Source organism: Podarcis vaucheri (genome assembly GCF_965113315.1).
Source record: "Podarcis vaucheri genome assembly, chromosome: 3".
NCBI classification, from domain to species: domain Eukaryota; kingdom Metazoa; phylum Chordata; class Lepidosauria; order Squamata; family Lacertidae; genus Podarcis; species Podarcis vaucheri.
Window position 1 is genome coordinate 3,954,882 of NC_138761.1, and position 17,197 is coordinate 3,972,078.

General features: G+C 46.5%; 1 protein-coding gene across 4 annotated transcripts in view; it reads left to right on the plus strand.

Moving 5' to 3' along the window:
* The window catches only part of LOC309529521 (Golgi-associated RAB2 interactor protein 3-like), a 29,212-nt gene extending 15,065 nt beyond the window's left edge, over nt 1-14,147 (plus strand). Inside the window, exons 4-9 of one of the 4 annotated variants that reach the window (XM_082217817.1) lie at nt 994-1,163; nt 2,493-2,745; nt 4,219-4,460; nt 8,530-8,621; nt 11,050-11,217; nt 13,637-14,147. In XM_082217817.1, the coding sequence (XP_082073943.1) occupies nt 994-1,163; nt 2,493-2,745; nt 4,219-4,460; nt 8,530-8,621; nt 11,050-11,150 (858 nt within the window). In that variant the 3' untranslated portion in view covers nt 11,151-11,217; nt 13,637-14,147. Of the gene's footprint in view, nt 1-993; nt 1,164-2,492; nt 2,746-4,218; nt 4,603-8,529; nt 8,622-11,049; nt 11,218-13,636 lie in introns of those variants that run through there. The other 3 variants (XM_082217816.1, XM_082217818.1, XM_082217819.1) reach the window with 3 other exon arrangements.
* Nucleotides 14,148-17,197: the final 3,050 nt, after the last annotated feature.

Below are 17,197 nucleotides of genomic sequence, written 5' to 3' on the forward strand. Positions count from 1 at the left end.
AAATGACTGGCAGAATCCGAGACCAGGGAGAAGAGACGGTGGAAGAATATTGGAAAAAGTTTAAAATCTATAAATGGAAATAATGTAAAATTAATGAGTGTTAGAAAAATGTTGGAAGGGAATTATACGGCTTTAGTAGAATTTTTTTAGGGAATTAAGCATAAATAAGTATTATAGTATTAATGGAAAATAAGGTTAAAATATGTTAAGATAATCATATGACAGAAAATAGAGAAAGATGGAAAGGATTTGCTGAAATAATTAATAGAAATGGAATACAAAAAGGGAGGTGAGAGGAGGTCGATGAAACAAGGGAATGAAAGAGAAGATATTGAGATGGTATGATGTGTGTTTTTTGAACTGTTTTTGCTTTCGTTTTGTTTAATGTGTTAATGTTGTGTTGTGTATTTTTTATATATTGTACTGTATTGTTTTTTCTTTTGTTTTTTTCTTCTTTTTTCTTCTTTTTTCTTTTTTTTCTTTTCTCCTTTTTGTAAGGCTTAAAAGTAATAAATATTATTTTTTTAAAAAAAGAAAGAACAACAACTACCAAACTTTTAGAAGACATCTGAAGGCAGCCCTGTTTAGGGAAGCTTTTAATGTTTAATAGGTTATTGTATTTTAGTGTTTTGTTGGAAGCTGCCCAGAGTGGCTGGGGAAACCCCACCAGATGGGCAGGGTATAAGTAATAATAATAATAATATGTTGTTGCTGTTGCTGTTGCTGTTGCTGTTGCTGTTGCTGTTGCTGTTGCTGTTGCTGTTGCTGTTGCTGTTGCTGTTGCTGTTGCTGTTGCTGTTGCTGTTGCTGTTGCTGTTGCTGTTGCTGTTGCTGTTGCTGTTGCTGTTGCTGTTGCTGTTGCTGCTGCTGCTGCTGCTGCTGCTGCTGCTGCTGCTGTTGCTGTTGCTGTTGCTGTTGCTGTTGCTGTTGCTGTTGCTGTTGCTGTTGCTGTTGCTGTTGCTGTTGCTGTTGCTATTATTTCTGCTACCCCAGGTGACGAAAAGGGGCCGGCAAATCTTCATGCACAACCAGTGCAACGAGGCCATCATTGGCATTGCCTCCACCAACATCAAGCTGCCACTACCCACCCTGATGTTTATTGCTCGCCCTGTTGTTGCTGGCAAAGTCTCCTCTGAGGACACAGAGGAACCAATGCTCACCAGGTAAGTTAAGGCATCACGTCCCAGTACTGCTGTGTTGTTGTTGTTGTTTAGTTGTTTAGTCATGTCCGACTCTTCGTGACCCCCTGGACCAGAGCACGCCAGGCACTCCTGTCCTCCACTGCCTCCCGCAGTTTGGTCAAACTCATGCTGGTAGCTTCGAGAACATTGTCCCACCATCTCGTCCTCTGTCGTCCCCTTCTCCTTGTGCCCTCCATCTTTCCCACCATCAGGGTCTTTTCCAGGGAGTTTTCTCTTCTCATGAGGTGGCCAAAGTCTTGGAGTCTCAGCTTCAGGATCTGTCCTTCCAGTGAGCACTCAGGGCTGATTTCCTTAAGAATGGAGAGGTTGGATCTTCTTGCAGTCCACGGGACTCTCAAGAGTCTCCTCCAGCACCAGAATTCAAAACCATCCATTCTTCAGAGCGTGCAGCTTCACCACTGGGCAGAGCAGAGCCATCCTGGCTAATCGCCAACAATAGCCCTCTCCCCTATGAATTTGTGTGTTCCTCTTTTAAAGCCATCCAAGTTGGTGGCAATCACTGCTTCCTGTGGGAGGTAGTTCCCCAGGTTAAGTATGCCCTGCAAGAAGGGCTTTCTTTTATCTGTCTTGATAAGCTAGATGGATCGGTCCTCTTGGCTTAGGTACTGTAGCCTTATTGGAGTTCACCGATTGGGTCTGGGACAGGAGGAAGGAAGTCAAATGACACTGAGGTTGATTCAAAGAAAGAGTTTATTCTGCTCTCCAGATAACAGAAGGCACTTGCGTGATCAAGTCCACAGCAAGTCCAAAGAAATGACAAGTTTCATGCAGTATATATAATCTCCAGGCACCCTCTCCCTCCTTCCCATATAAACCCAACCACGTCAGCCTATGTACGCAGGTTGACATCACATATGTTCTTGCTCTGGTATTCTTAACCATAAAAGGGAATTCGTCTTCCTACTCTTATCTTGGAGGAAGAGGTCGTCATCTCCGAGAACACGCTCTGGCGCTGTTCTCAGATTGGGTCTGTGCGTCTTTTGTGGTCAGCACATAAGATAAGGTACAGACACATCATCCCTGCTCTACTGGAACTTGGCACTCGCTCATTGCCGCCACAGACTGATAAGGGAGAGAGCTGTGTTCTTGTTATACATTTGCTCAACGGCTCAAGTTTATGCATTTTAGCTAAGGGAAAATAGGGATTTTGGTGCAGTTTAAAACTGCCTGCACGGTCAGTTTTGGGTTTTGGGAAACCCATTCCTTCAGTACAAGGCAGTGGCTCCCCGCATCCTTCTGCTGAGTTGCCCTGAATATTCTCTTTCTGCATCCTCTCTGCTGCCACTACAGGCTCATCCCTCTGAGATATGTGCGTATCTCCATTCACGACCCAGAGAAGCGGATCATCAAGATCAAGCTGATCAATGGGCGCACTTATTACCTTCGGTTTCACGCAACCAACGAGGAAGAGGAGCCCGTCTTTGACCGCTGGCTTTCCCTGGTCTACCTTCTCCAGCACCCGCCCCCTTCCTACCTAAAACCACAACCCAAATCCGTACTGGAGAACCTCAGCATCCGCGTCTTCCCAAGCGACGATGAAGCTGTGAGTATGAGCAAGACTTCGCAGGGGGGCGTTTTGGGGCCAGAATTGGGCGAGGGGAGTTGCAGGCACCCTTTGAGGCAGTGTAGTTAGCAAGAGGATAAAACATTAGACTCTATCTGCTGTTGCTGTCGCTGCCAATCCTGGCAATGTCTGGCCTTCCCAGGCAGGTGGGAAAAGGCTTGCAAGGAATGACAATGTAAATTATTGTGTTTTTCCTTTTAATTTACTCATGGTACCATAGAGTTTTAGTTATGTCCTCCCTCTCCCCCCTTTCATATGTCATTTTCTTGCCTTTCCTTCCTTTCCTCCCTCCCTCCCTTTCTTCCCTCCTCCCTCCCTCCTCCCTTCCTTCCTTCCCTCCTCCCTCCCTCCCTCCCTTCCTTTTATTTCCTTCCTTCCTTCCTTCCTTCCTTCCTTCCTTCCTTCCTCACTCCCTCCCTTCCTTCCTTCCTTTCTTCCCTCCTTCCTTCCTTCTTCCTTTCTTCCTTTTCTTCCTTCCTTTCTTCTTTCCTTCCTTCCTTCCCTCCTCCCTCCCTCCCTTCTTCCTTCCTTCCTTTTCTTCCTTCCCGTCTTCCTTCCTACCCTCCTCCCTCCCTCCTCCCTCCTTCCTCCTCCCTCCCTCCTTCCTTCCTTCCTTCCTCCCTCCCTTCCCTCCTCCCTCCCACCCTCCCTTCTTCCTTCCTCCCTCCCTCCCTCCCTCCCTCCCTCCCTCCCTCCCTTCTTCCTTTTTTCCTTCCTTCCTTCCTTCTTTTTATTTCATTTTCTGAATGAAAGAGGGGGGGCAGCTCAGTTGGTAGAGGAATAGTCTCTCAGTCTCTTAGTCATGGGTTTGAGCCCCGTGTGGAGCAAAAAGATTCATGCATGGAAGAGGCTGCACTCACTCGGTGACCCTCTTCGTCCCTTCCAACTCTACAATTCTTTGGTGACAAAAGCAAGCAACAGTGGCGTAGCGTGGGTTGTCAGCACCCGGGGCAAGGCAAGTAATTTGCGCCCCCTAACCCGTGGATTTGCGCCCCCTAACCCTAACCCCCAGATGTTGCGCCCGGTGCGGCCGGCCCCCCCCTGCACCCCCCACGCTACGCTACTGGCAAGCAACAATGCAATAACCAGTTGCTTGGGGAAAGTAGACGGTGCAAATAATAATAATAATAATAATAATAATAATAATAATAATTATTATTATTATTATTATTATTAATATCCCGCCCTCCCCAGCCGAAGCCGGGCTCAGGGCAGCTAACAACAATAAAACAGTACAACAGTACAACACAACACAACACTCTAAAATCATCCATTATAAAATTAATTCAAAACACCTAAAGAGTTGTTTTATCGTGGTGTGTTTACTGCCTTGGGCTCCTGCATGAGGAATGTAAATAAACACATTTTTTTTAAAATTATCTGCCCCTGCAGACTTTTCTGCTACATCTGACTAGTTCCTTCCCTTTTCCCCCCTTACACCCTGAACTCCAGGAGGTTTCTCCTCTCCCAGAGGAGCCAGAAGAGGAGGAGGTGGAGAAAGAGGAAGAGAAAGAGGAGGCAGCGAAAAGCCCTGTCGACAGCCGCGTCCTCTTTGAGGAAGAGGAGTATTCCGCAGAGGAGAGGGAAGCGATAGAGGCAGAAGGACCCTTCCACTATAGCTTAAGGGACCTGTATGTGAGGGCAGAGAGCTATGAGATCTACGACAGCGTCCCCACAGTGCCAAAGACACCCAAGTAAGACCAGAAGAGGACGGAACAAGGTGCCTCTAATGTTGAATTGTTACATTTCCTACGCCGTGTCTCAGACTCAGCCTTCCCTAACCTGGTGCCTCCAGATGTCTTGGATTGCGACCCCCACCAGCGAGCGTGGCGCCAGGTAGGGGGAAGGCTGCTCTAACCACTTGGTCAGCTGGTCATCCATATCATCCTTTCAGGCAGAGGTTGGATGGCCATCTACCAAGGATTATTTACCGTATTTTTCGTTCTATAGGACGCACATTTCCCCCTCCAAAAATTAAGGGGAAATGTGTGTGCGTCCTATAGAGCGAATGCAGGCTGCGCCGCTAAGCCCAAAACCAGAACAGGAAGACGGAGCACTGCGGAGCGCTCCGTCTTGCTGCTCTAGCTTGGGGACGGTGCCTTCACCCCGCTGTCCTGCAGAAGCTAGCAAGGCTGTTCCCAAGCCAGAACGGCGAGACGGAGGGCTCCATCTCGCTGCTCTAGCTTGGGGACGGCTGCGCGCAAACCTCTGCAGGGCAGCGGGGCGCTGCGCTCCAAAGGCTTCAGGGATCTTTTGAGGCTGGCGGTGGGGGAAAGCAGCGCTTCGCCCCACCGCCAGCCCCACAAGCTCTGGTGAATGTACCTTGAACGCACCTTGTTTTAGAGGGGGAGAACAAGAAAAAAAATTCCCTGTTCTCCCCCTCCTATGGTCCGGTGCGTCCAATGGAGCGAAAAATACTGTAGCTGTGACTCCTGCACTGCAGAGGTTTGGACTAGAGGACCCTGGGGTTCCCTCCAACTCTACAATTCGAAGATTTGATTATCCACTGAAGGCTTTTAAACAGAAGACAGACAGTCATCTGTCAGGGAATCTTTAGTTATCACTGCAGCATGGGGTTGGACTAGATGACCCTTGGTTGGGTCCCCTCTAGATTCTACGATGCTATTATCTTGCCAACGTTTCTTGCGGAGGAATCAGAAATCCAGGGAATAATAAAAGTAATAAAATGTTCTTGGGAAGGCTGGTAGAGAGGACCGGAGGACAGAAACGCTCCAATGTTATTTAGAACTCTTGTGGTGGGGTTCTTGAGACAGTCTTCACCTGCAGCCAAGTTGTTGTTGTTGTTGTTTAGTCGCTTAGTCGTGACCCCCTGGACCAGAGCACGCCAGGCACTCCTGTCTTCCACTGCCTCCCGCAGTTTGGTCAAACTCATGCTGGTAGCTTCAAGAACACTGTCCAACCATCTCGTCCTCTGTCGTCCCCTTCTCCTTGTGCCGTCCATCTTTCCCAACATCAGGGTCTTTTCCAGGGAGTCTTCTCTTCTCATGACGTGGCCAAAGTCTTGGAGCCTCAGCTTCAGGATCTGTCCTTCCAGTGAGCACTCAGGGCTGAGTTCCTTCAGAATGGAGAGGTTTGATCGTCTTGCAGTCCATGGGACTCTCAAGAGTCTCCTCCGGCACCATAATTCAAAAGCATCCATTCTTCGGCGATGAGCCTTCTTTATGGTCCAGCTCTAATTCATTAGAGGTTTTAAAGTAGAGGTTGGGGGGGGGCATTTGACAGGGATTCTTTAGCTCTGATTCCTGCTTTGCAGGGGGTTCAGTTCTGTGATTTGATGACACGTCTTGGGCTTTCAGCAGGGCCTTGAATTTAGCAGGGAAACAAAAGACACAGCCAGCCAAGATCTGTTTCAACATCAGCGCCACACGACCCGTGAGACCTTCACCAGTTAATAACTGCATTTAGGGCCCAATGATTTTCCCAAATGATCTTCAAGAGAAGCCCCACGTAGAGTTCATTACAATGTGCTCATCTTTACCAAGGCATGTATAATGGGATAATAAACCCTTGGCGGACCATCGTACAGCTGTCACTAATGTAACGGCTGACAACATTCCCAGATGTGGATGATGGCAGCCTTGCAGATTTAAAATGCAAACTTAACCAGTGCTGGAGAGGAGCGCATTTTCTAGAAAATCTTCCACTGCTATATTTTCCAAAAATCCGTGCCCGCCCCCCTCCCCCCACATTTTGGAAAAATAATTTTCATAAGTTAGAATTAGTGACATAGCAAACAATACAAGCCTAGGCAAGTAGAACCGATAAATGTCAGTTAGTTGTAGAATAAAAATTTCAATTAACTAATTTATTAACAAAAATAGTGCAAGCATAATAAAGGTGGGGGGGCAGCAAAGTACCAAAAATTTAAATCATAAAAGCATCACAGATTGGAAGGATAAAAGTACAAAGCTACAAAGAGATAATGAAGTACTGACTCATGCAAATATTCCCTTTACAAATAATAAAGATTTATTTAAAAAAATAAAAATGTTCTCTACTTGTAAGTTCCATTATTATTGAGAATAAAGGACCTAAAGGACCCAGGCATTTGCATTTACTGGTGGCGATGAGTGAACATTTGCTGCAATATCTGTATGAGAAATAAAACCATGCCATATATATATATATATATATATATATATATATATATATATATAGATATAGATATTTGAGATTTGCTCTTTAGATACATTTAGTTTAAGAAAAATCTTTCCAAAAAGGGCAATTTGCCAAAGCAACAATCCAGATTATTAAGGTTTTTTAAATAAAATAAAAACTTGCAATTACCGGTAATTTTTTTCAGGTGATGTTTTCATGAGGAAGGAAATTGGAAAAAGTCTTGAGATATTTTTACAGCATATAGAATTAATGTAGGGTAGTATCCGGCTATGTTGTAAAGTGGACCCTTTGAAATCAATGGTCTTGATTAGTCAAGAGTCGGACTGTGTACACACAATGCCTTTTAAAAAAATATCAGAGCCCATCCTTTCCCTCAAAGGATTATGGGCACTGAAGTTTACCCCTCATAGAGTTGCAAGTTCCAAGCAACCTTCAACAAACTACAGCGCCCAGAATTCTTTGAGGGTGAAAAATCTGCTTTGAATGTGCGTTAAAGGTGCAGTGTGAACTCAGACCAAGCCTTTGGCTTGGCTGGATACGAGCCATAGCAAACAAAGAAATAATAATAATATAATAATAATTTATTATTTGTACCCCGCCCATCTGACTGGGTTTCCCCAGCCACTCTGGGCGGCTTCCAACAAAGATTAAAAATACATTAAAATGTCACACATTAAAAACTTCCCTGAACAGGGCTGCCTTCAGATGTCTTCTAAATGTCAGGTAGTTGTTTATCTCCTTGACATCTGGTGGGAGGGCGTTCCACAGGGCAGGTGCCACAACCGAGAAGGCCCTCTGCCTGGTTCCCTGTAGCTTTGCTTCTCGCAGCGAGGGAACCGCCAGAAGGCCCTCGGAGCTGGACCTCAGTGTCCGGGCAGAACGATGGGGGTGGAGACGCTCCTTCAGGTATACTGGACCGAGGCCGTTTAGGGCTTTCAAGGTCAGCACCAACACTTTGAATTGTGCTCAGAAACGTACTGGGAGCCAATGTAGGTCTTTCAAGACCGGTGTTATGTGGTCTCGGCGGCCGCTCCCAGTCACCAGTCTAGCTGCCGCATTCTGAATTAGTTGTAGTTTCTGGGTCAAATTCAAAGGTAGCCCCACATAGAGCGCATTGCAGTAGTCCAAGCGGGAGATAACTAGAGCATGCACCACTCTGGTGAGACAGTCTGCGGGCAGATAGGGTCTCAGCCTGTGTACCAGATGGAGCTAGTAAACAGCTGCTCTGAGATTTGGTGGCTAAGAGGCTGGGCAACAAATTAGGAAACGCCAGGTTCAGACCTCTGCCATGAACTTTGCCTCAGGTGGGCTCAGGTGAAGCCCCCTCTGAGTCACAGACACAAACACCCCACCTCTGTAATAGGAGGGGTCACAGTGCTGACTTACCTTGAAGGCTCTTGTGTTTGCCGTAAAGCACCATTAAAGTGGAATTTGCTGCCAAGGAGTGTGGTGGAGTCTCCTCCTTTGGAGGTCTTTAAGCAGAGGCTTGACAACCATATGTCAGGAGTGCTCTGATGGTGTTTCCTGCTTGGCAGGGGGTTGGACTCGATGGCCCTTGTGGTCTCTTCCAACTCTACGATTCTATGATTCTATGATTCTAAGTATTGTTGTTGTTATTTCTAGGTTATTCAGCTCAGAAAGCTTTTCCCCTGGCAGTTTGTCAAGCAGTTCGTCTGCAAGAGCTACCAAAAATCCTCGACCGCGAGTTTTCCCAGGTGTGTAGAAAAACATGCGTACTCTCCTCCTTTCTCTCTGCACTGAGAATTACAGGAAGGACCTGCACATCTCCTGGCTGAGTCAGACCCATCAAGCGCAACGTCATCCTCACTATGGCCCAATATTAGCTCCGGAGAGATTTTCAAGAAGACGAAAACAGGGACATCTGCCTCTGACAAGGATGCCCTTTCCTTCCTCCTGGGATTTGGGTGGTCCTTGTGACTCCAGAATAATAATATACAGTGGTACCTCAGGTTAAGTACTTAATTCATTCCGGAGGTCCTTTCTTAACCTGAATGTGCTGGTCCCAGGGGGGAGGTTACCGTGGGGCGAGGTCCAGGACCTGAGTCGGGGGTCGGCAGACAGTCCTCCACGGGCGAAGCGGGGTCCAAAGCGAGGAGCCGGGCAAGGACAGGAACTCTGGGGGAACAGGACTGGGTGCTGGCCGAAACAGCTCTTCAAGGATGCTGCTCCCGCAACCTGGGACCGGGCTGACTGGCCTTTATCTTCTCTGAGGCCAGGGGCGGTCCCGGCCCCCAGGTGACCCGCCTCTCCTGGCCTTAAGGTGAGCACTCCTCCTGGGAGAAACCAGTTCCCTCCGCCTCTCTGCCCTGAGCCTCTGCAGTTCAGGAGAGGATGGAAGGTTACTGGACCCAGGGGGAGACTCGCCTTCCCCTGACAGGGCTGGGAGAGGCGCACCTGTAGGCAATGGGTCCTCAATCACCTCCAGAGCCAGAGTGGATTCACCTGGTACCTGCTCCTCAGGATCCGGCACAGGTGCAGACGCTTCAGAATCAAGGCCTTGCCCCAGTTCAGCCAGCCCTGGAGGTGGGGGACTCCTGTGCAGACTGGGATTCCTCCGGTTCAGCCTCTGAATCGGATTCCCAGGCCACCACACTGAAATTGTTCTTAATCTGAAGCACCACTTTAGCTAATGGGACCTCCTGCTGCCACCGCGCCACTGCCCCCTGGTTTCTGTTCTCATCATCCTGAAGCAAAGTTCTTAACCCGAGGTACTATTTCTGGGTTAGCAGAGTCTGTAACCTGAAGTGTACGTAACCCGAGGTACCACTGTAATAATAATAATAATTTATTATTTGTACCCCGCCCATCTGGCTGGGTTTCCCCTGGGCTAGCTGGCTGAATTGGTCCTACTTGGGCCAGTGAGGAGACCAAGGGAGAATTAGCTGTGGGTTCTCAGAGCAGGTAATCTTCATAAAAGGGGAGGGGGAGGGAAGAGAAGGGAAATAAAAAATCAGGCTGAATTCAAATTAAAAGCCAGGCAGAATAGCTCTGTCTTACAGGCCCGGCGGAAGGAGGTTAAATCCTGCAGAGCCCTGGTCTCATGGAACATAGCATTCCACCAGGTTGGAGCCATCACTGAAAAGGCCCTGGCCGTGGTGGAGGATAGTCTGACTTCCTTAGGGCCTGGGACCTCTAGACTATGATTATTCATGGACCTTAAGGTCCTCTGTGGGGCAGACCAGGAGAGGTGGTCCTGTAAATACAAGGGCCCTAAGCTACAAAGGGCTTTAGAGGTCAAAACCAGCACCTTGAACCTGACCCTGTACTCTACCGGGAGCCAGTGCAACTGGTAAAGCACTGGGTGAATATGCTCCCATGGCAGGGACCCCGTGAGGAGCCTCGCTGCAGCATTCTGCACCCGCTGGAGTTTCTGGGACATCTTCAAGGGCAGCCCCGCATAGAGCGAATTACAGTAGTAATTACATGTGGCCCTTCGGAAGTTGCCCGGAATGTGGGCCTCAGGATGGAAAAGGCTCTACAGCACTGCCCTAAGGGGAAGGTTCTGACTTTGGGTATAAAGAATGGTGGCCTGGTGGTCTTTCAGCTCAGCCATTGCTTCTTGACACTTCAGTGAAGTGTGGCGTAATGGTTCGAGTGTCGGACTGGAACCTGGGAGACCAGGGTTCGAATCTCCACTCAGCCATGGAACTCACTGGTTGGCCTTGGGCTAGTCACCGTCCCTGAGCCTCATCTACCTCGAAAGGTTGTCGCGAGGATAAAATTGGGAGGGCAAACATGTACGCCACCTTGAGATCCTTGGAAGAGGAAGGTGGAATGTAAATGGAATGACTGAATGGTCAAGGTCTCTGCTATTCCTCTCTTACGTAGATACAGTGGTACCTCTGGTTGCAAACGGGATCCGTTCCGGAGGCCCGTTCACAACATGAAAGGAGCGCAACCCGCAGCGGTGCATCTGCGCACACGCAGGTTGCGATTCGCCGCTTCTGCGCATGCGCATGGTGCCATTTTGCACATCTGCGCATGCGCGAGCAGCAAATCCTGGAAGGAACGCTTTCCGGTACTTCTGGGTAGCCGCGGGACGTAACCTGAAAGAACGTAAGATGAAGTGGATGTAACATGAGGTATGACTGTATGTGTGTCTGGTTTGGTCTTTTTTTGCAGTTCCGAAAAAAGAAGGATCCAGCAGTCTTAATATTGTCACGCTCTATTCCATCGTCTCCAAAACAGCTGAAAGGCAGGAAGGTGGGAAGAGAAAAAACTGAGCAGAGAAGGGAAATGGTCTCAGCCTGAACGTTATTGAAGAAGCAGAAAGGGAAACCAGGGACTCAGGTACCAGAGCAAGACCTTTGGTGGCTCTTAGATTTTATTGTTAACAGGAACAGACGAAGAGCTTGCTGGATCAAGCCAATGGCCCTGCGAGTCCAGAGCCCTGTTCTCACAGGGGCCATCCTGATGTTTGTGGGAAACCCGCAAGACGGGCCCGGGCACAGGAGCCCTCTCCCTTCCTTTGATTTCCAGGAACTGGGGTTCAGAAGCATCCAATTTTTGCGTAACCACAGAGCCTAGGACTTGCCGATCAGAAGGTCGGCGGTTTGAATCCCCGCGATGGGGTGAGCTCCCGTTGCTCAGTCCCTGCTCCTGCCAACCTAGCAGTTCGATAGCACGCCAGTGCAAGTAGATAAATAGGTACCGCTCTGGTGGGAAGGTAAACGGCGTTTCCATGCGCTGCTCTGGTTTGCCAGAAGCGGCTTAGTCATGCTGGCCACATGACCAGGAAGCTGCACACCGGCTCCCTCAGCCAGAAAAACGAGATGACCACCGCAACCCCAGAGTCGTTCGTGACTGGACTTAATGGTCAGGGGTCCCTTTACCTTTCAGCCGCTTGGAGAAGACTGTCCTTAAGCAGTGTGTAAACTGTTTTGAATTTAAAAATTCAGTATTTTAAAAAGTTTAATTACAGTCCCAGGAACAGGGCACATTCTGAAAACATCCTCTCAGATGTTAAAGGCCATGCTCCTTTGGCATTCAGCAAGAGCTGGTATTGCAATCCTGATTTTCCAGGGATGTCCCTATTTTCATTGAAGGCAATGCTGTATAGGGAAGATTCTTTTCTGTATTTAATGCTTTATTATGTTTTTATATGTGCTGGAAGCCATCCAGAGTGGCTGGGGCAACCCAGGAGGATGGGTGGAGTTTGAATAGTTAAGATAATCATTATGGAATGGGGCGTCCCAATTTTAATTGGAGAAATGTTGAAGGGTATGGTATCGTGAACTTGCAAGGGGAGTTCCAGCACTCAGGGGCTGCTAGCTAAAATGAGGTGCAGGGGGTGGGAATTCAGTTCTGTTTGCGCTTAAAGGAAAAAGAGTCAGGAGATCACCTGCTTCACTACCTCACTAAAAATCACTACTTTTGAATCAACCTGGCTATAGACTGAGTTAAGCACTTGAAAAATCCATTGAAATCAGACATTATAAGTTCAACTTAGGATGGGTAGTTCGCAAGTCTCTGTGGCTTTGCTTAAGATTTTGTATTTTTCTCAGAAGATTGATAAAGAATGCATAATCATTTTGGCAATTATTGTGTGTATATTAGTCACCAAGTGGGACGCTGGTGGCGCTGTGGGTTAAACCACAGAGCCTAGGACTTGCTGATCAGAAGGTCGGCAGTTCGAATCCCCGCGACGGGGTGAGCTCCCATTGCTCGGCCCCAGCTCCTGCCAACCTAGCAGTTCGAAAGCACATCAAAGTGCAAGTAGATAAATAGGTACCGCTCCGGTGGGAAGGTCAACGGCGTTTCCGTGCGCTGCTCTGGTTTGCCAGAAGCAGCTTAGTCATGCTGGCCACATGACCCGGAAGTGGTACGCCGCTCCCTTGGCCAATAAAGCGAGATAAGCACCGCAACCCCAGAGTCGGCCACAACTGGACCTAATGGTCAGGGGTCCCTTTACCTTTACCTTTATTAGTCACCAATGTGTTGCATGAGTCAAACTACTGGCTATAGGCACATGGCAACTTGAGGAATGACGCCTTTGCTTGAAAACGGAAAGCACTGAAAAAGTTACCGTATTTTTCGCACCATAGGACCCACCGGACAATAGGACGCACTTTGTTTTAGAGGGGGGAGAACAAGAAAAAAAAATTCTCCCCCTATCTGCCCAGCGCCCCTTCAGTGAAGCGGCAGGAGGCGCTGCACAGAGAGGGGGAGAACTTTCCCCCTCTTGTTTTCCGACTCTAAAACAAGGTGCCGTTTAAGGTGCGTTCAGGCGGCTACCTTGGAAGCCTGGAGAGCGAGAGGGGTCGGTGTGCACTGACCCCTCTCGCTCTCCAGGCTTCAGGTTCCTTTCGACCTGCTCTTTGGGGCTGGCGGGGGGAAGCCCACCACCAGCCCCAAAGAGCAGGTCAGGGAGCAGCGGAAAGGCGCAGCGGAGAGGCTCCTGCCATAGCCGCGCATCACCTCTCCAGCCGGGAGAGGGTCGTGGGGCTATGGCGTCTTCGCTCCATAGGACGCACACACATTTCCCCTTCATTTTTGAAGGGGAAAAAGTGTGTCCTATAGAGCGAAAAATACGGTAAATGCAGTTAAGTAGACATTTGGTCTTCTGTTGGAGGGTTCTGCTGAATACGGATGGTTGCTTCTTGTACAATGAAGTTAAAACAGTAGAAAATTTGGGTGGAGATGGGAGGAAGCATTCCTATCAAGGAAAACATAGAATAATGTTTTAACATTTTTCTTTTTCACTTCCAAGTGCCTTGAGAGTCCTAAGCCAGAAAGGCAAGTTAGAAATCATCATCGTCATTATCATCACCGTCCAGAGATAGCAGCTGTTGCAGTACTTCAAAACTCTTCAACCTTGCGGTGTTTGTCCCTCTGATACGCAAGGCGATGGACGCCTCTCTGTCTTGCCTAGGTGATTTGACCCTTCAAAACCCAAGGCTGGAGTATGCAGGAGCCTGGATTCTGTGAGCTCAGAGAGGAGAGGACTTGAAACCTGGAAGCAAAGTTAGAAGGAGGGAGGAAGAGGAAGAAGAGGAGAATCTGCAAATAAGAACTCAGGGAAGAGGGAAGGTGGAGATAGGATTATTTTATTCTATTAAAAAGTCTGTTTTCACTGCCATCTTAAGCTCCTTTACTGTTTAAAGGCACAGCATTCTTGATTTGTGTTTGTATGGACCATGCCCATTTGGTTTTCTGTTCGGATTGTTGCAATGCCTTCACCCACCTATGGCCAAAGCATAATAAACACAGCTCAGTTTTTATGCCTTAAGAGAGAATATTATGAAAATGATATACAGGTGGTACATGACCCCAGTCAAGCTTGCAAAAATTTATCACTTGCCCGACAATAAATGTTGGAAATGTAAAGAAACTGAAGGTACATTCTTTCACCTTTGGTGGACGTGCCCAAGGATTAAGGCTTTCTGGGAGATGATTTGTAATGAAATGAAAAGGGTATTTAAATATACCTTCCTGAAGAAACCAGAGGTCTTTCTCCTGGGCATAGTCGGCCAATTGGTGTTAAAGAAGGATAGAACTTTTTTTATGTACGCCACAACAGCATCAAGAATACTTATTGCAAAGTACTGGAAGACACAAGATTTACACACTCTGGAAGAATGGCAGATGAAGGTGATGGACTATATGGAATTGGCGGAAATGATTGGCAGAATCCGAGACCAGGGAGAAGAGTCGGTGGAAGAAGATTGGAAAAAGTTTAAAGACTATTTATAGAAATATTGTAAAATTAATGAATGTTAGAATGATGTTGGATAGAAATTAAGTGGTTTTTAGCTGTAATACTATAAGGGAATATGAAAAATGGATTACTAATAGGTAAAAATTTAATGTCACAATATTTTAAGATTAAAGATTAGGATAAATAAAGAGGGGAAGGATTTGCTGAACTAACAAACTGAATTGGAATACAAAAAAGGGAGGCGTGAGGAGGTCCGGGAAACAAGCTAATGAAAAATAAGTAATAGAAAGATGGAGTTGTTTTTAACTGTTTTTTTATTTTGTATTTCTCTTTTTTTTCATTTTGTAATATCTTGAAAATTTTAATAAATATCTTTTTTAAAAAAATAAATAAACACTGCTCAGTTTTTAGCCTGGGTACTTTAAACTAACTAACTTACTTTCTTTCTTTCTTTCTTTCTTTCTTTCTTTCTTTCTTTGTCAAGTGTGGATTTCATGATCTTTATTCAGCTCATAGTAGTGAGGAATAGAAGTTCCCCCAAAGTGTCTGCTTTATACACATTATTTACACAATGGGCCGCACGTGATTGGCTAATTCTGGGATTCTCCTGTAGGCCAATCAGGTTGCGGATTCACTTTCACCTGGAGTTGGATTGGGTGGCTCCTATGGACCAATCAGACTGCTGCATTCTGGATCCTATTGTTCTAGGACCAATCAGACTGCTGCCTTTTGGATCCTATTCAACTCAGTACATAACACCTTCCTTCCTTCCTTCCTTCCTTCCTTCCTTCCTTCCTTCCTTCCTTCCTTCCTTCCTTCCTTCCTTCCTTCCTTTCTCTCTCTCTCTCTCTCTCTCTCTCTCTCTCTCTCTCACACACACACACACCCCTCTTTAATTAACCCAGGATTCACCTCTTTTGTAACCTCATTAGCAATCAAAGCCAATAGGTAATTGAGCCGTACTTTAATTTTGAGAAAGAAGCCAGCTTGCGTTTTCCACAACATTGAGCAGAAACAGAAGACCTGACAGGTCTCCAATCTATTGTATTAGCAAGATTAGCGGGGGGGGGGGGGTCATAAGCGCACAGGGATGCAGAATTCCACCGATTAATATTCCTGCCTGGTCAGCATTAGCTGGCGAGTGCTGGAAGGAGGCAGCGGTGGCACAATGGGAGCGCCTGGACTCTGTTCCTTCCTCACTCATATCTCGCAATCCATAGCAAGGAGATCTTAGAACCTAGAATTGAAGAACTGCGAACGGCCCCCACCACCACAAAGAAGGCTTCTCAATAGCAGAATTGCCAGGCACACACTGTTGGGTCATTCCGTATCAAGCGATCCAACTTTTTTACCTTGTGTCACCCAATTTTCTTAATATTTTTGTACACTTGTCAAATGATCTAAACTAAGTTTCAACCTAGAATTTCAGCAAGCTATCAATCTGCTTTGGAACACGTTTTTAAAAGAAAAGCTGACTAGCTTTTCAGATAACTTTTAATTACCGTATTTTTCACTCTGTAAGACACACTTTTTTCCTCCTAAAAAGTAAGGGGAAATGTCTGATCAGCAAGCAATCGGGAGGGGAGATATGGGACGCTAGAGATAAAGGAGGCTGCCTGGGAGGGTGAGGTAAAGACAGCAAACTTGCAAAGGGGGGAAACAGGAAGAATAAAGCAATGAGGAGAGAAATTAGAAGAAAAGGAGAAGCAAAAAACTGCTCCAGCTAAGGAAAAGACACTAAGGCAAACAAGAGGGAAGGGAGTGTTGAAAGGAAGCAGCTGATCGGCAAGCAATCGGGAGGGAGATAAGGGACACTAGTGATAAAGGAGGCTGCCTGGGAGGGGGGAGGTAAAAGAACATGGATCCTCAGGATTTTTGCATTGGGTCATCCCAAATTCACCATCAGATCACATAGCATGTCCATGGCTACAGCCTGCACCAAAAAAACCACGCATCCACTGTTTCGTGGGGCTGCAATGGCTCAAAAACGCGGTTACAATCCACATGGATCCTCAGGATTTTTGCATTGGGTCACCCCAAACTCACCGTCAAATCACATGTCTGTGGCCACAGCATGAACCACAAAAATCATACATCCACATGTCATACAAAAATCATACATCCACATATGGAGCGAAAAATACGGGTATATAACTTTCTAAAGAAATGCCTGATCTTATAGTTGGAAGTCTTGTTTCTTCTGTCATATTTTACTCCAAGAAGACCCATTTATCCTAAACAGAACCCAATAAGGCAGACATGTATGTGCAAAATATTTTCCCCCATGTGATCCCATTGAGATCCCAAAATGAAATTTTGCAGGTGGATCTTGGAAATATTAAATAATACATATTTTGAATTTTTTGAATTATATTAATTTTTGTAATCACTTTTTAAATTTCGTAACTTAAATTTAAAATTTAAAGTAAGTCCACCATGTCACATATCATATTAAAGCCCATGACGTTCTGAAGAGATTGATGTTTTCAGTTTTGACATATCTCAATGCTGGGCTGAGCTTTTAAGGCAAAAATCATCTTTTTATTTGAAATTTCAAACCCTCAAAGCTCAAAAACAGGATGAGATAAAAAGCTAACCTTTTAGATTTAAACT